The sequence below is a fragment of the Herpailurus yagouaroundi genome, unplaced genomic scaffold, assembly GCF_014898765.1.
Source record: "Herpailurus yagouaroundi ecotype Mexico unplaced genomic scaffold, PumYag 139, whole genome shotgun sequence".
Classification (NCBI taxonomy): Eukaryota; Metazoa; Chordata; class Mammalia; order Carnivora; family Felidae; genus Herpailurus; species Herpailurus yagouaroundi.
Genome location: NW_024412394.1, coordinates 76,413,120 through 76,432,721, shown reverse-complemented (window position 1 = coordinate 76,432,721; position 19,602 = coordinate 76,413,120). Strand labels below are relative to the sequence as shown.

At 38.1% G+C, this 19,602-nt stretch overlaps 1 protein-coding gene across 1 annotated transcript in view; it reads left to right on the top strand.

Annotated features, from left to right (window-relative positions):
* MAN1A1 (mannosidase alpha class 1A member 1) overlaps window positions 1–15,230 on the top strand; it is a 173,508-nt gene extending 158,278 nt beyond the window's left edge. The window contains exons 9-12 of the mRNA XM_040474511.1: window positions 2,004–2,223; window positions 3,131–3,303; window positions 11,958–12,073; window positions 12,475–15,230. Of these exons, the coding sequence (XP_040330445.1) occupies window positions 2,004–2,223; window positions 3,131–3,303; window positions 11,958–12,073; window positions 12,475–12,601 (636 nt within the window). The 3' untranslated portion in view covers window positions 12,602–15,230. The remainder of the gene's footprint in view (window positions 1–2,003; window positions 2,224–3,130; window positions 3,304–11,957; window positions 12,074–12,474) is intronic.
* Window positions 15,231–19,602: the final 4,372 nt, after the last annotated feature.

Below are 19,602 nucleotides of genomic sequence, written 5' to 3'. Positions count from 1 at the left end.
ATCTTCATAAGGTCCCAGTAATTCACTTTTGCTTTTAATTCCCTTGCCTTTGGGGATGTGTCGAGTAAGAGATTGCTACGGCTGAGGTCAGAGAGGTCTTTTCCTGCTTTCTCCTCTAAGGTTTTGATGGTTTCCTGTCTCACATTCAGGTCCTTGATCCATTTTGAGTTTATTTTTGTGAATGGTGTGAGAAAGTGGTCTAGTTTCAACCTTCTGCATGTTGCTGTCCAGTTCTCCCAGCACCATTTGTTAAAGAGACTGTCTTTTTTCCATTGGATGTTCTTTCCTGCTTTGTCAAAGATGAGTTGGCCATACGTTCGTGGGTCTAGTTCTGGGGTTTCTATTCTATTCCATTGGTCTATGTGTCTGTTTTTGTGCCAATACCATGCTGTCTTGATGATGACAGCTTTGTAGTAGAGGCTAAAGTCTGGGATTGTGATGCCTCCTGCTTTGGTCTTCTTCTTCAAAATGACTTTGGCTATTCGGGGCCTTTTGTGGTTCCATATGAATTTTAGGATTGCTTGTTCTAGCTTCGAGAAGAATGCTGGTGCAATTTTGATCAGGATTGCATTGAATGTGTAGATAGCTTTGGGTAGTATTGACATTTTGACAATATTTTTTCTTCCAATCCATGAGCAGGGAATGTCTTTCCATTTCTTTAAATCTTCTTCAATTACCTTCATAAGCTTTCGATAGTTTTCAGCATACAGATCCTTTACATCTTTGGTTAGATTTATTCCTAGGTATTTTATGCTTCTTGGTGCAATTGTGAATGGGATCAGTTTCTTTATTTGTCTTTCTGTTGCTTCATTGTTAGTGTATAAGAATGCAACTGATTTCTGTACATTGATTTTGTTTCCTGCAACTTTGCTGAATTCATGTATCAGTTCTAGCAGACTTTTGGTGGAGTCTATCGGATTTTCCATGTATAATATCATGTCATCTGCAAAAAGCAAAAGCTTGACTTCAGCTTTGCCAATTTGGATGCCTTTGATTTCCTTTTGTTGTCTGATTGCTGATGCTAGAACTTCCAGCACTATGTTAAACAACAGCGGTGAGAGTGGGCATCCCTGTCGTGTTCCTGATCTCAGGGAAAAAGCTCTCAGTTTTTCCCCGTTGAGGATGATGTTAGCTGTGGGCTTTTCATAAATGGCTTTGATGATCTTTAAGTATGTTCCTTCTATCCCGACTTTCTCAAGGGTTTTTATTAAGAAAGGGTGCTGGATTTTGTCAAAATGAATGTGCTTTTTAATAGAATTATTAGGGAGGAATTTAATTCAAATGTTACCACAATGGAGATGTGAATGAGGATGATAAATGAACTTTATCAAGTGCTAGAGACAGTACTGACTGCTTCATAAACTAAATGTTGCTGAATTTTCTCAGTAAATACTACTTATTCTCCTTTTATGGATAAGGATACTGAGATTTGGGGATACAGTAAGCAAATTACCCACCAAATTCACAGATAGTAAATGTCAGAGCTGGAATTTTGAGGCCAAGCAAACTGATTCAAGAACAGCACATCTTTCCCACTCAGTTTTGCCACTCTCTGAGCCTAAGAGAGCAAAAGGAAGGGTAATACCACCAGCCTGATTTTATATACAGATACGCTCTGTTCTTCATTCACAGTAGGGCCTGTGCTTTGTGCTGTTTCTTCATTGTGAAAATGGAAATGCATTAAGCATTACGTCTACACCAGTGGCCTATCATTGAGAAGCAGACCATTTTTGTTGTATGAGGACTAAAAGTGTTTGATCATGGACTCAGGCAAAACCAACTGGACTGGCCCAACAGTGATAATTCTAACTAACCAAACTAATAAGGAATATACTAGAAGAAGATACAGAAAGCAAGAGCATAAAATTTCAGGTTGAATCAGATTTATAACAAACTCAAACCGTGAGTGAGGTTATATCCTTTTTCTCTCTTAGTCTTGAGAGTGTTTTTAGTATAAATTTGAGAGGAGATTTAAAAATGTTGAAAATAATTATTATTTTCAGGCAATTGAGACTCACTTGATCCGCAAGTCTAGTAGGGGACTGACTTACATCGCGGAGTGGAAAGGGGGCCTCCTGGAACACAAGATGGGCCACCTGACCTGCTTTGCTGGAGGCATGTTTGCACTCGGGGCGGACGATGCTCCCACAGGCCTGACCCAACACTACCTTCAACTCGGGGCTGAAATTGCCCGGACCTGTTATGAATCTTACAATCGCACATGTGAGTACATGTTACTCTTCATTTTCTATCTATTCCCACATGCTTTTATTTCATTCCTAAGGAACATTGACATTGCTGCCATCAAAAGAATATCCACTGTGCCTCATGAAATAGGAAGCTCATGATTAATATTTTAAAGGAATTTATATTTTTTACTTTAGGAAGTACTGCTTTCTACATAAAAATATCTACTCTTAGTTTACTAAGGAACAAAATTGGAGGCCGTAAACGGTTAAGCCAGTCTCATTTATTGACCCTGCTTTAAGCAAATTACATTGGGTAAGACTCTCTATCCCAAGTGCAAAAGAAATTTAGTATTTTATAAACCATTATTAATCTTCTCAGTGTCTCTATGAAATAGAGTCTGGGTCCCTTCTTATGAAATAGGAGTTTGAAGCACAAAGATTAACATAGTTTATGACATAATGACTTAGAATTAGTTTTCCAGCTAACTAATAAGGGGTGTTGTAGTGCCTTGTATTTACCTGGGGGGCACTCAGTAAATGATGGTTAAATGAAAGATTTTCTAAAAAGGACTCTTAGATGACTATATTCTCAAAGTTGAGACATTATTTTGAACATTATTTATTATGTGATGTTTATAACCATTTCTATTTTTCTTTTTTTTAAATATAATTTATTGTCAAATTGGTTTCCATACAACACCTAGTGCTTCTCCCAATAAGTGCCCTCCCTCCTGCCCATCACCCACTTTCCCCTCTCCCCCACCCCCACCTACCCTTAATTTGTTCTCGGTCCTTAAGAGTCTCTTATGGTATAACCATTTCTTAAAATGATTGTTTTGGCATATCTCTTGAATGTTGTAAAGTACTTTCTAGTTTCATTTAAGTTATAGAACTAAGCAGTGTCCGAGGCAATAACCCTTGTCACCGTGCATACTCTTTAGTTATGAAGCTGGGACCAGAAGCTTTCAGATTCGATGGTGGTGTTGAAGCCATTGCTACAAGGCAAAATGAAAAATACTACATCCTGCGGCCAGAGGTTGTTGAGACTTACATGTACATGTGGCGACTGACTCATGATCCAAAGTACAGGAAATGGGCCTGGGAAGCGGTAGAGGTGATATTTTAATCTGCTGACATTTCTTGTTCATAAATGTCTCAGGAAAAATGTTCAATGATTTCTATCAATCTAGTATATCAACTTTCCTATGGTTTTAAAAGCTTTAATCAGACTTTTTCCCAACTTAGGAATGAGTGTTGTCAGTTGTCATCCTATATCCCTGGCTTTGCTTCATGTGACAATGATATTAATATATGAATTGTGAGATTGAAGGAAGTATGTAGAAAGGCATATTATGAAATTAAGTTCCCACAGCCATAGAAATGATGATCATTTAATTCCACAAGGACTTGTTGACAACTTGGGGAAAATCACCCCTGCCTGTTGTCTGTTTAAAGAAGCCGCTCTGTGGTTTGTTGTTGTTGTTGTTGTTGTTGTTGTTGTTAGTCTTTGGGCATTGAAATGAAAATATATGCTTGTACTTAGAGTTCCCACCTAAATAAAGAGGTAAATTGAGGCAAACTCAAAGTTATATTTAAAAAAAAAAGTTGATTCCAGAAGAGCAGAGGAATTGCAATTTAGGACACACAGAATGTAGCAAGCTACAGGTGAGTCAGTTGAGGGTTTGAAGTAGGCTGTATTTATGGACAGGGAATGTAAAGAAGAAACAATTCAGTTAGAGTCTATTCAAGTAAAAAACAAATGGAGACCAGCTTTGAAAATTCCCTGAGCAGACAAAACCAGTCCAGTCCTACAAATACAGCTCAATGGAGCTCTTCTGTGAGACCAGCCAGGCCTGTGTCATTTCATGTTCATTCCTCTGAAAACCATAAGTGAAACTTCCCAAAGTTGATATAAGGTACCCCCTGACCAACTCCCTGTCATTCCAATATTATCAGTTTTCTATAAATCCAGCATATGTAGGAAATCAGTCTCTCTGTCCTCAAGTTTTGTTTTCCCGAGGGCACATGCATAAGATTTTCCATTTTCTACCTTCCAGTTCCATTTTAGATTGAAATTCTTTCACAGAATAAATTAACTACTTAGATCTAACTTTTAGAAAGAACCTATAGAACTACTTTGTGCAATAGTATTCATTCACTGATCTCAGGCTTATATAGACTTTCCATCTGTCCAATACACTGTTTTAATTGTCTTTGTCACCCCTTGGGTCTCTCCTGCCGAATATGGCATATCATCTTCCTAAACTAATCTGGTGAACACTGTGTGCCGGTGCCCACGGACGTTGCCTCCAGAACATGCATCAAATGGTGTCTAATTTTAAGAGCTGTTATTCTGGAAGGAGTTGTGATGGGGCACCCAGGCAATAAGAGCAAGCCAAAGCTTGAATTACACTCACTTACTCTTTAACACTCTGTTACAAAGTTAGCTGTCTTTAAAAACTGACCATTAGAAATAACTTCTGTCAGGGCACCTGGGTGGCTCAGTCAGGTAAGTGCTTAACTCTTGATTTTGACTCAGGTCATGACCTCACGGTTTATGAGATCAAGCCCCCTGTTGGGCTCTGTGCTGACAGCAGGGTGCCTGCTTGGGATTCTCTCTCTGTCTCTCTGCCTCTCTCCCATTCTCTTTCTCTATATATAACAAACAAACAAACAGACTTTAAAAAAATAAAAGAACTTCTCTCAGGAAATCTAAAATGAATATATTGCCTTTGTGTAAATCGTTAACTAATATCTTAGGAAGCCATTGATGAATATTGCTTTTTACCCACTCCATGTAGAATATGTCTTATCACTGGTCATTAATCATTTTAAGTAATAACGATTCTTTAGGTCCCTTTTTTTCTTTTTTTTTCCATGCAAAGTTTTCTCGTTAATGTTTAGCCAGTAGTAGTTCCAGTTTCTTTAAATGTGTGTTGTTTTACCTCTGAAAAACTGTATAAAAATGGAGGATCATGTAAACTTTGGTGATAGGAAATGATTTTGGTTTTCAACACTCCAGCAAAAGAATTAAGGCTAAGAGTCACCTTGTGAATATCAGTTTAAATGGATATATCTCATTAAATGTAAAACACCCTAATTGATAAGGGTATTTGATAACAGTGTGATTTTATGTACCACTAAGAGAATACAACACTACCAATTGAATTATGACATGCCAATTTTAGAGATGGCAAAGTGTGAAAAGCATATGGCCAGGGACTGATATAAAAACAGAAATAAGTAAACCACTATTATGTGGTCGAAGAGCTTTGGTTTGCTTGGTTCTTCAGGGGCGTGTGTGTGTTTGTGGGGTAATAAATTGGTTTCAGATGTTAGGATTTTTGTCTGTTGTCAAATTTTAGCATAGCGTATGATGTCAGATTGTTTCCCTGTGCCAGGACTCCTGGGTGGTTCAGTTGGTTAAGTGTCCAGCTTCGGCTCAGGTCATGATCTCACGGTTTGTGGGTTTAAGCCCCGCGTTGGGCTCTGTGCTGACAGCTCAGAGCCTGGAGCCTGCTTGGGATTCTGTGTCTCCTCTCTCTGCCCCTCCCCAACTTGCACGCGCGCACGTGCTCTCTCTCCCTCTCTCTCTCTCTCTCTTTCAAAAGTAAACGTTAAAAAAATGTTTTTAATAAAAAAAATAAAGATCATTTCCCTGTGCCACAAAACAGGTGTACCCCCAACCCCACCCTTGTTTTTTGCCACTAGTGCTTCTGCTAGAACTTGAGGTGTAGTGGGGACAGAGGAGTGCTGGGACACTTGCCTTTTGTAAAGCACAAATCATAGACTTAGATGGTGTGGTGGTACTTTTTTCCCTTGTGTCACACCCCCCAGCCCTCCTTTGTTTCAGCTGCAGCTGCGGTGGGCAGTATCGCTGTGGGCTCCCTGGTGTTTCTCAGCTGCTCTGACTCTGGGCTTCCTCCCAGGCTGTGGTCTGGGAAGCGGGAGAGTTAAAGTCTCCAGGGACAACTATGTCAGTCTTCCCTCTTTGAAGAATAACTCTGAGACTCCTTCTGCATGGTTTCTCAGATGGTTTCCAGTGGGACAGAGCCCTTGAGGCCCACAGCTGTAACCCAGTCAACATACTTCACTGGCTATTCTCCCTTGCTCCATTCACTTTTCCCATTCATCACCTAAAAACTTCTTGCATCCAACCCTGTCTCATGCTCTGTTTTTAGGGGGAGCCAAACTGAAACATAGGAGTATACCTTCAAAATAACCTAGTCTATCTAGCCTTCCACTCAAAGAAAGGACTTGTCTTCATCTTTGCCAAATGGATATTCCTCATCAATCCAAGGACTTTGTAGCAAAAGGAATATGGTACTAATAAAGTAATTCATTCCAATTTTTTAAATGTCTGAAAGTGTTAGAAAGTTACTTTTTGAAAGCAGAATTTACAGTGTTTTGTGTTCCGGGGGTCCTGAGGAAAACTCCCTTCTCTCTTCTACATTTTAGCTCTTCATTTATCTGAAGACAGCATGTTCTGCCACCTGTTCCTTCCCCACCCAACACTTCCCTCCATTTGCGTCCTCATGACATGTGCGGTCTCTTAGGGCTGAGCTGTGCGACTCAATAACCTCTCTTCTGAGTATCATTTCCCACAGCCTATGGTCCACCTTGTTCTTTTAGTAGATTGTAAAATTCCTGGCTTACACTGAAATTGTGGTCAAATGGTGTTAGCTACTACATAGCCACTGTTGTGACGGTTCTTTTGTTCCATATCTGTTTTCACCCATACTTACTATTTGTAAAGTATTTGTCAGCCCTGCTATCTTCTAATGAAATTCTCCCTTTCCAGCCTTCTTTCACTGATACACTCAGTAAACCTGCTTTCCATGTCTTAACCAAATTCCTGAATGGTAATGCCAAACACAATAATAATGTCGAACAAGATATGAGATTATATAATCCAGCATACAGCACTAGAAGCTTCTCCGTAAATTACCAACAATCCATTAATACCAGATATTCATGCATTTGTGAATCTACATAGCAGAAATAACATTTACCTGATAGTTCTTTTGCTTTTTCTCAATAATGTCATGAAAACTTTATTAAATTCCTCCCAATTAAGTAGGTATAATATTCTGATAAAGGTCTACTACAAATTATACATATACATTCACATATGTGTTGTTAAATATAGATTTGACAACATCTATAATTATAGGTATGTGTAAATTATATGAGGTCTCCTCTGGTCCCATAGCAGATAAGTCTTATATACGGATTTTATATTTCTTCTTTTTACACACAGACATTTTTTTCTGGTGTCCTAAGTCTGACCTTTTCCATATTGTCTTCTCAGTCCCTTCTTGTCCCTTCTCAGGCTGGAACCCTGTTTCCAGACTCTTTGATATGTCTGTTTTGCTAGGTTCCAAACTCAACCATTCAGGTTTATTATTAGCATTGTTTCCTGGGATCCACTCTAGGAAATCTCCACGGATCAGCTGTTTATCTAACCTGTTTAACCTAAAGATAAGAGAATGCTTTTCTTTATCTTTCTGACTTAGGATTTTAACTCATGCTGCTCCCTATTCTCTTACCTTTCTTACCCCTAAAAAGGTACAGTTACTTGGTGTCTAGGTTGTACTTCATCCTTTGTTTAGACTTCCAGTAACTGTAAACATTTTCCTATTTTCTATTCTCTGCTATTAGCACATCCCAGCCACATATGGTCACTAATAATGTAAGCATTTACATAAAATCAAGGTGACCCCTATGCCTAGAGTCTGAGAGTCCCAAGAACAGATTGTAGTAAAATGATGTTCTAATCAGACTGTGCAGCATAAATACATGACTGCTTCCACTGTTGAGTTACTGTGAAACCAGGGCCTGTTATGGGTGCCCAGGAGGCTCCATATTCCTAAAGTTTCAAAGTTTAGACTTCACAGGAAGGTTTTTCATTTTTTGAAAGTAAAAAAAAAAAAAAAAAAGCCTGTGGCAGTTCCCTTTTTTTTCTCTTTAATTTGCCAAAAGCCTCTGAAAGGTCCCTGTCACTATGGTAAGCATGTCTTCATCTTGTTTTATTCCCATGACAGCCCCATGTTGAGCAAAGGGACACTGCCTAGGTCCAGAAACATCTGAGGTCACAGGGAGTCTAGGGCTGGGATTTAGCCCCCTCTTCTAAGATTTTAGAATGTGTTCTGGACCACTATGGCTCACCACATTAGGACAGAGAGAGAAGAAGAATGGGGGTGAACTGAAAAGAAGAAAAAGGATTGGGCATTGTCTACCCCACAGAACGACTCTTTTCCTATAATGAAAGAGGGAACTTAACAGAAATTTCCATGGGAGAGAGGAGTGGCAGTTGATCATGCCTGGTCCTCTCAGTAGCTTATCACCAAAGAACTTCAAGGGGGGAAAAAAGTTTCATTGTTAAAATCTTTTTTAGGAAATGTTTGGAAGTAGGGTTTAATTATGTTCCATAACAAGCTTGTCCATTTCTTCCAAATCCTGTTTTTTTTTTCTTTTTTACAAATAATCTCTGGTCTACTCCAGTGTATCTGGTATTTGACTTTTTAATCAAAGAGAACTTCTGTCAAAAAAGGAAGGAAGGAAAAAAATATTAGGACCTGAAAGTTCCTTTCCGCAGGCTTTCCCTGCTTGGTTTGTTTGTCTGCAACAGAGAATATAATCAAAGCATTTTTTTAAGTTGATCTTATTTTCCCAGTGGCTTTTAAAAAGTACCAAATCATGAAGTATTTTCTTTATTCATGTAGCCTGCAAATTGTGTTAGGTTGTTACCTAAATTTTCATTTCCACACTGCCCAACCCATCTCTTTTCCAAATACTCGTTATAGTCAGAGAACTTCAGAAATGTAGCATCATTTCTCTCTAGACAGTTAAGAAATGGACTCATCCTATTTTCTTCCATCCCAGAGCAAAACAAAAACAAAAACAACAACAACAACAAAAACCCACTTTTTTTAGAAGTAGATATCAGCCACATTTTTTCACTGCCTTGCATTTTCTTCTTTTATATCTGTTACCAATGTCACTAATTAGTACTCCGCAATCAGTTTTTATAAAATAGATGTTCTGAGTGTAGTAGCAGCTGTTTTTGGTCCAGTATATGTTCTAAGTTTCTGGGTTTATAATCCCAATTGACATTAACAGTCTCTCTAGATCAGGGGTCAGCAAACTTTTTCTATAAGAGCCAGAGAAAATTAGGCATAGGGACCAAGTACAACTAAAAGCGTACCTCATTTTATTGTGCATTGCTTTATTGTGCTGTGTGGATATTGTGTTTTTGGTTTTGTTTTTGTTTTTTTACAAATTGAAGGTTTGTGGCTACCTGTGTCAACCAAGTCTAATTGGTGCCATTTTTCCAACAACATTTGCTGCTTGCTTTATGTCTCTGTGTCACATTTTTGTAATTCTCACAATATTTACAACTTTTTCATTGTTACATTTATTATGGTGAATGTGTAATCAGTGATCTTTGATGTTATTGTTGTAACTGTTTTGGCATGCTACAAACTGCGCCTTTATAAGACAGAACTTTATCGATAAATGTTACGTGTTCTGATTGCTCCACCAACTAGCCATCCCCCAACCCTCTCCCCCTCCTGGGGCCTCCCTCTTTCCTGAGATATGAAATACTGGAATTAGGCCAATTAATAGCCCTATAAAGGCCTCTAAGTGTTCGGATGAAAGGAAGAGTCACATATCTTTCAATTTAAATCAAAAGCTAGAAATGATTAGGTTTAATGAGGAAGGCTTCTCATGCCAAACAGCCACATTGTGAGTGCAAAGGAAAAGTTCTTGAAGGAAATTAAAAGTGCTACTTCAGTGAACACATGGATGATAAGACAGTGCAACGCTAATAGGGAGAAAGTTTAGTGGTCTGGATAGAAGATCAAACCAGCCACAACATTCCCTTAAGCCAAAGCCTAATCCAGAGCAAGGTCCTAACTCTCCTCAATTCTGTGAAGGCTGAGAGAGTGAGGAATCTGCAGAAGAAGAGATGGGAGCTGGCAGAGGTTGGTTCATGAGATTTAAGGATAGAAGCTATCTCCATAACATCAAAGGACAAGGTGAGGCAGTGGGTGCTGATGTAGAAACTGCAGCAAGTTCTCCAGCAGATCCAGCCCAGATCATTAATGAAGGTGACTACACTACACAACAGATTTTTAATGTAGATGAAACAGCCTTCTATTGAAAGAAGATGCCCACTAAGACTTTCATAGCTGGAGAGGAGAAGAAGCCTGGCTTCAAAACTTCAAAGGACAGGCTGACTCTTTTGTTAGGGGCTAATGCAACTGGTAACTTGAAATTGAAGCCAGTGCTCACTTATCATCTCAAAAATCCTAGGGCCCTTAAGAATTAGGCTAAATCTACTCTGCCGCTCTAAAATGGAACAACAAAGCCTGGATAATAGCTCATCTGTTTACAGAATGGTCTACTGAATATTTCAAGCCCATTGTTGAGACCTACTGCTCAGAAAAAAAAAAGATTCCTATCAAAATATTACTGCTTATTGACAGTGTACCTGGTAGCCCAAGAGCTAAAAGGAAGACAATGAGATTAATGTTTTCATGCCTGCTAACACAGCATCCATTCTGCAGGTCGTGGATCAAGGAACATTTTGACTTTAAGCATTTAAGAAATACATTTCATAATTTCATAGCTGCCATAGACAGTGATCACTCTGGATCTGGGCAAACTAAATTGAAAACCTTCTGGAAAAGATTCACCATTCTAGATGCCATTAAGAACATTCGTCATTTATGGAAGAGGTCAAAATATCAACATTAATAGGAATTTGAAAGAAGTTGGTTCCGGCCCTCATGGATGACTTTGAAGAGTTCAAGACTTCATTGGAAGAACTAACTGCACTTGTGATAGAAATATCAAGAGAACTGGAATTGAAAGTGGAGCCTGAAGATGTGAGCAAATTGCGAAATTTCACGATAAAACTTGAACAGATGAGGAGTTGCTCTTTATGGATGTGCAAAGAAAGTAGCTTCTTGAGATAGAATCTACTCCTGGTGAAGATTGTTGAAACGACCACAAAGGATTTAGAATATGACATAAACGTGTTCGATAGAGCAGTGGCAGGGGACTGACTCCAATTTTGAAAGAAGTTCCACTATGGGTAAAATGCTGTCAAACAGCATTGCGTGCTGCAGAGAAATCATTTGCGAAAGAAACTGTCAAGTGATGCGGCAGTCTTCATTGTTGTCTTACTTTAAGCATTTGCCACGGCCACCCCAGCCTTCACCAACCACCAGCCTGATCAGTCAGCAGCCATCCACATGAAGGCAAGACCCTCCACCAGCAAAAACAGTACAACCCACTGAACACTCTGATGAGGTTTAGCATTTTTTAGCAACAGAGTATTTTTTTAATTAAGGTGCGTACGCTGTTTTTAGACATAATGCTACTGCACACTTTATAGATTTTGGGTAAACATAACTTTTATATGCACTGGGAAATGAAGAAATTCACTTGATTCACTTAATCGCAATATTCACTTATTGTAGTGGTCGGGAACCAAACTCACAAAAATCACTAAAAATTGTCTCAAAATTAAATGTAGAAGTGTTTCAAATTAGGTGAGATGTATTGTCCATGTGCCCTTTAACTTTTCATACTTTATATGCATTTACATTTTGTGGCCTTTTAAATTGTCACCTGAAACTCTTCCAATGCATCATTCAACTTGAATCCTTATTTTATTGAATTTGGCAATTTCACAATAAAAATTGGTGGCAATTTATTGAAATGTGACCATCTTTTTCCCTCTTCCTTGTAATGTAGGCCCTGGAAAATCACTGCAGAGTGAATGGAGGCTATTCAGGCCTAAGAGATGTTTACCTCAGACATGAGAGTTATGACGATGTGCAACAGAGTTTCTTCCTGGCAGAGACACTAAAGTAAGTAAAATGTGTTCTAAACGTATGTGGCAGAGGTACCTGGTCAGATCTTCTTTGGCGATGTCTTCATCATGGACACATTCAAATAATATCAAGTACGACCGCTTCCGAATGCCGTCCTTACATGCCTGGCAATAATTGCAGGCGTGTCTCCAGTCATCACCTAAGTTTGATGACTTGGAATTGCTTTGTGGGTTTTCACACACTACTACCCAAACACAAAGCAGCTTCTCTGTTCCGCATTAGTGACAGCATTGCCTCAGGGTTTTGCAGTGCTTGACTGTTGTCCGTGATTCTCCGTAAGATGAATGGAGACATTGATGTGGTTTTTGCTGTGTGTTTCTGCTTTCCCTGCCTGACACAGTCTCTCGGGTCTCATATGCTCACGTTTCTCCCTCCAGGTATTTGTACTTAATATTTTCTGATGACGATCTACTTCCACTGGAACACTGGATCTTCAATACCGAGGCACATCTTCTCCCTGTACTCTCTACGAATAAAAAGGAAGTTGAAGTCAATGAAAAATAAAAAGACATTTCGTATTTTACTCTGCTCCATTCCCTTCACTGCATACCTTAATGATTCCTTTTCTGGTATTCAGGCACATGATGAATTTTTATCAATAGGTCTGTGATTATCCTAAGTTCTGAAATTGTTTTGCAGTCTTTTAGGTTTATTATCAGAAGCATAGATGGACCTAAATTCCTTATCCTATCCTTTATTATTCAGTCAGTGGATCATAGGTTTTTACATTTTTTTAAGTAATCTGGAGTTCATGAAGGTGTATCATTTTTATTAAACTGAATAGAATGGTATACCAGTGACCTCTTAATTATAATTTTGATTTGACTGCAAAACTTTTTCCTCCTCTATGAGGAGATGATGTCTGCTTTAAGCTGTAATGTTTTGCCATGTTGCAAAAAGCCATAATAATAAATTAAATATTAAAAAAGCTTTTTCCTTTTCAATTTTATGTTAATCTGGTTTGTCTATCCACCAGAGACAGATCTTACAACTGTGACAGACAGCTTCTTTATGCGGGTCTATCATTATTTGATAGAATGTCTTCTAAAATACTTCACTCACATTGTAATTCAAATTAGAATGTCATCCCAAAAGGATCATCTCATGTTGACCTCATTTCATTGGAACCATGGTATATTTTTGTTAGTTAATTATATTAGTGTTTCCTAATTTGTGAATTCGTTCTCAAATTTTACTTTAAATGTCCTGTGTCATTTCTGGATCATGCCCTGGTTAATTTCTCCCATTCCCTACCACACAATGGGTTGATCGTTCAGGTTTTGCAGAGCTCTGTTATTACGGAATTATATTTTTTTAAAGGAAACAATATAACTTTTAGTGCATTAGTTTTTGCTTTTAACTGAGTATATGAAGAAATTGAGTCTCTCTAAAAAAGGGTATTTCACATGGTTTTTAGTTTGTATTTCATCTTTAAGTTTTTTTTTCCTTGTTATCAAAAAAAAAAAAAAAAGCATTACATTTGGCTCAGATTTTTCAGATTTGAAAAAGACCCTTTCTCAAATGTAGTAAGTTATTTCATTTCAGTTTACGGAAGCAGAATTTAACTCTGAAAGAAGCTCTGCTAATGTATCTATCTATTCTTGGTCAATTGAAGAAAATCTAATAAACTTTTAGGCCAAATAAGAATATAGTACATTTTGTGTGGTCAAATTCAACATAGAGATCCCAGCTTAAAAGCAATATATAGGAATGGACATTCCTATTTCCCCACAGTCCTATCGCAGATCAAAATAATGATATGATTCTTCTTTAAGAACAAGCATTATTTTGAGATATGAGTGGCTTTCCCAAGAATAAATTTGGTGGCACCCCATGTCATATTTCCCATGAAAGGGCTAATAATGATGATGCATTTACTGAGGAACAGAGACTCTGAGCACCTGCATTTTCAACCTAGAGGGGTCAGATAGGTCAGTGCAACCTCATGAATTAGGCTGAACCATATGAAATTGCTGCACTTGTAGTTTAAAAACTATCCTATATCAGCAATTTCGTATGGTTCAACATACTGTTTTTTAATTATTTTATTGGCTCTCAGTAGACTCCATTGTTTTAGCTGTTTCAGCTTTTGAAAGTGTTTCAAGATTTCCTTTGTCTGAAAGGACCACCTGTGTGACCTGCTCTTTTTTCAGTACTGTACATTGGTTTATGTCAAAGAATAGATTAATAAAGTTAGTAAATGAAAAAGATCCTTTAGTACATCATTATTGCCATGTTAATGAGTTCCTGTGACCCAGAATAATTCCTTCCACTCATATCTTCAGCTCACCTTATGAAATGAATAGATAGCTGAGAGTCCTTTCTTCCCAGGACTTCAAAGCAAAGTGTGAAAGATTATTGCAAAAATTGGGCCATATGTATTTAGATGATAATTCTCACGTGAATGTCCTAGGACTAGCAACTTAAATTAATTTATTTTCTTTGATTTTCAGTTTGATTTGTAAGAGCACAAAGGTGATCTGCATTTCTGCAGCAGAGAGGATATTAAAATCAGGTCATGTGTACACGCTGCACTATAATGTACCTTTTGTATCCTGATATAAATAGGCAAGATGATTGTACTACCTTTTGCTCTGCCAATGGCAAGAACAAAGTTTTTCAATTCCAAAATTTGGATTTTTTAACGTAAGTCCCCAAAACACCAAAAACGTAAACAAGATGAGAGATGATTATTATGGTGATGTAATTTAAAGTTGTACTTTGTGTTAATTATTTTAAACAACTTAAGTCTTTAGGTAGACACTCTCATTTTCAGCAAAACTGTGCAGTTAAGTTTACATATGTATTCACATCCTGAAAGGTGAATAATTAAAATAGCACTTAATTTTGTGTTTCTGCATATGTTTTTGGTATACTGTGCACAATTAATATTACACATATAAGTTGTATGGAAATTTACAGAACTCGAAGATGTTTGTCATGACTCCTTCATACGTAGTACCCATTCTTTTCATTGATTGTTTTTAATTTGTACATAAGTCTATTCTGCCATATCCAACTTTATATAAATCTCTAATGTTATGGGAAACATAATAGATTGACACACAATTTTTAAAAACTATATTTGTAAAATTTCTCTATTGTGAATAAAGCCTTTTAATATATCTCCTCATTTGTTGTTTTGCTCCTTTTAAGTAAGCTTTTGTATATGTCGGGGTGAGTGCGTACAATTGCAAGTTGAAATAATAGTCATTATTATTAATCCTGATAGTGATTCCATACCACACCTAGAGAATCTGGACAAGGAAACATTTCTCATTACAAACTTAAAATTGCAAAAAATTTTGCATATACATTTTTGATTAATCAAATATCATATTAAGACTCCAGGGGTGCCTGGGTGGCGCAGTCGGTTGAGCGTCCGACTTCAGCCAGGTCACGATCTCGCGGTCCATGAGTTCGAGCCCCGCGTCGGGCTCTGGGCTGATGGCTCAGAGCCTGGACCCTGTTTCCGATTCTGTGTCTCCCTCTCTCTCTGCCCCTCCCCCGTTCATGCTCTGTCTCTCTCTGTCCCAAAAATAAATAAACGTTGAAAAAAAAATTTTTTTTTTAAAGACTCCAAAATATGTTCAACACCGGGCATATAGAGTAGAGATGGGGAGTTAGTGGAAGAAATAGCATGAAGTACGATCCTTGTTCTTAAGTTTGCAATCCAGTTGAGGAAATGAGATTCACCCCACCACCAAAACAAAACAAAACAGCATTTAGGCGCCAGTTAAATTCTGTAGAAGTCGGGGGAGGAGGGGAGCAGGGGGTCACTAGGGTTTGAGCAGTCAAAGAAGCTTAGTAGAAAAGGGAGAACTTCAGTTACAGGAGAGCCTCCAATATTTATGAAAAAGCCTAGGTTTTTCAAGTTCATGTTGGACTTTTTAGAATGTCTCATCAGACATTCTGGTTGTTGTTATCTCTGCCTAGAAATCTTTCCCCAATTTTTTTTTGTTTGTTTTTAATTTTTGTTAACTGAAGTATAGTTAACACAGTCTTACATTAGTTTCAGGTGTGTGACATAGTGAGTGGACAAGTCTACACATTGTGCTATGCTCTCCACAACTGTAGCTACCATCTGCCACCGTACAACGCTATTACAACACCACTGACTGACTGTATTCCCTGTGCTGTACCTGTCATTCCGTGACTTATTCCAAAACTGGTAGCCTATAGCTCCCACTCCCCTTCACCCATTTCAATCATCCCTCTTACCCCCCTCCCCTCTGGCAACCAGAAGTTAGTTCTCTGTGTTCATAGGTCTGTTCCTGCTTTGTTTGTTCATTTGTTTTATTTTTTAGATTCTGCACATAAGTGAAATCTTACGGTGTTTGCCTTTCTCTGACTGATGTATTTCACTTAGCAAATACCCCTAGGTCCATCTCTTTCCCCAGTGTTTTTCTGGCACATTCCTCACTTCACTCAGGTCTCTGCTCAGTTGTCACCTTATCAGAATAGCTTCCTTGACAAATTCGTATAAAATTCCCCATCACTCTTTGTTCCTTGCTCTATTTTATTTTCTCCTTAGCATTCAAGGGCTCACACTTGAAAACTAGTCTAAGGCTTTTTCTCAAGGTGTGGGTTACATATTTCTTTACTTATTTGCTTATTGTCTCTCTAATCCCTTAAAATTTAACCGCCATGAGAACCGAAAGTTACGTTGTTTGGCTTTCCTCCGCCCCAGGCGGCCCATCTTAAGTAGCATATAGCACTTGGTGGCACATGGTGAATGTCGTGACTGAATGAATGCATGAGCCTTATATTCCTAACTTTTGCTATGGCTATTTTCAAGTGTTTTTTTTTTTAATTTTTTTTTAACGTTTATTTATTTTTGAGACAGAGAGAGAGCATGAATGGGGGAGGGTCAGAGAGAGGGAGACACAGAATCTGAAACAGGCTCTAGGCTCTGAGCCATCAGCACAGAGCCCGACATGGGGCTCGAACTCACGGACCGCGAGATCATGACCTGAGCCGAAGTCGGCTGCTTAACCGACTGAGCCACCCAGGTGCCCCTCAAATGGTTTTTAACAAGCAGCAATTTTTGAGAGGGGAGAGGGGTGGGGTGGGGAGAGAGAATCTCAAGCAGGCTCCGGGCTCAGCACAGCTCAATCCCATGACCCCAGGATCATGGCCTGAACCAAAATCAAGAGTCAGACGCTCAACCACCTGGGCCACCCAGGTGCCCCAATAAGCAGTAATTTCTTTTTTAATATTAGGTATCAGTATTATATAACATGATGTTGCTTTAAACAAATCATCATAAAGATGGCCATTTTTTATTGCTACCTGTAGTTGTTTTAAGGAAATATGGAGTAAATATGTGTTTGTGGCTAGAATCAACTCTCCACCAACCAAATTTTTACAAACTTATGTGTGGCCCTCTGTAAAATACACAGCAGAAAAATGTAAGTCATGATTTTCTAATATAGAGTTTTTTCAGTATTATTATTTGAAGAGCCTATTTCTATGACTTAATCTCATAATCCCTGTCTCATAAGAAAACTATTTCTGCAGCATCAAGCAAAGGAATTGGTTTTTCACTTAACATATAGCTACTCAAATGGGAACCTTCTGAGTTATTTGTAACACACATAATGCCTGCTCTGTCTACTCATTGCTGACAGAATTATTAAAGGATATTGTAAACATGATTCTTATTATACTAACCATCAACCATCCACAGAGATGGCAGCTTGGCACTCAATACATCTAATTTCTGATAATTATATATAGACAGTTGCTAAACATTTTAAGAAAACTAGATAAATCTTTTCTCATTTGAGCATAGAGTTTGTATATCATCTAATTGCCGTTCCAGATCCCTCAGTTGGACTAAAATGGGGGGGGTGGGGGTGGGGTTCTTATTTAATCTTTTTAATTGATTTAATGTCCCAAAGACTGATTTCTGTTTTTTCCTGGCTCATTCTATCCACACTGGCCAACACATGAGTCATAATCTTCAAGAAATATTTGCCAGGCATCAGGTATGCATATAAAGGATCAGAACTACATAAGAGTCTAGACAGCATTTAGTCTAACTCTTACTTTAAATATGAGAAAACTGGGGGATTTTTCCCAAGGACAGGAACTGTTTTTTTGTCCTGTGCTTCCAGACACAGGGATTCGGTAAGATTTATGGTAATAAAAAACAAACAATATATTGTATTCATCCAGCCACTCCAAAATAAAGGTGTAAATTCAGAGCTCACCCTTGAAAACTGGTCTAAGGCTCTTTTTCAAGATATAACTATTCACCTATATCAGAGTTTCTTGGAAGTCCTATTGAAATGCAGATTTTACAGACTTTCCCTAAACTTAGCAGATCAAAATTGTGGTGAAGTCCACCACTAGCTCTTTTTGTTCTTACTGAGCATGCTAAAGTTGGAAACCACAATTGTAAGCTATACAATTGTATAAATTGGGAATTATAAGTCCCAACCCTCCCAGAAGAAATAATAAGTTAGCAAGTCATGACAAGCATATTTTGTTTCTACTCCGAGATTTAAGCACAACTCGAAACGCATTTTGCATCGTTTTGGAAACAGAGATTTGTCCTTTTACAGAAAGCATTTCTGAGCAAAAAGCCATACCCCTAAATGTTTTGGAAACAGATTCACATTGGATTTTCAAATGTAATTCTTATTGAGGTACTCTCAAAAGTATTAACTTCAATCACTGCTTTTTTTTTTTTTTTTTTTTAATTCAGTGAGTTTCCTTTGCTTTCTTTCCCAATAGCTGCTTCTAAAGTCAGTTCTCAAATCTTATCTTTGGATCTTGCTGAGTTTTAACACGACTATCACTTGCACAAACTACACAGAATTCCTAGTTTTGCCCTGTGCCATGTAAATATATAAGATGTTCTTGGAAACAACCTCTGAAGGGCACCTTCATTTCTCCTTTCTATCCCCTGTGCCTTGTGTTTTTGCATTCATTGCAATGCTAATCATCAGATTTGTTGGCTCACCATGATGATGATCACTTTGAACCCCCTAAAACATGCCATTACTTACTGAATAAATGAATGTAAATTTGTGTCACAGATCCATTTAATTCTCCAGTGAATGCAAATTACCACGAAACCTTGGAAAACAGTAATAAATGTATATAGCTTTTTTCAAAAAAAAAAAAAAAAAAAAAAACTTCTCCACATACTGGGGTATTTTGGCCTTAGGCTATGAACACACATTAATTCATAATTCTGCAAATAGGGCCATAAATGTACTGCTTTCAGACCGCATTTTCCAAAACTACTGGCACCTGAGAGTTTTGTTTTCTTTTGCTTTTTAACTCTCCCAGGAGAAACAAGTGAAAGATCCTCCTTCACAGAATCATTGGGAACTTTGTTCCTGACTTTGCAACTCCTTTGGAGTTTTTTGTACAAAGTAGAGGCACGTGGCTTAAAAGCGGGATGGGAGACCACCATATCAACTTAACGTAGGCACAGTGTTATTGGTCCCATCTCATGGATATGACTTTGGCTCATTGTAACCCCAAGCCTC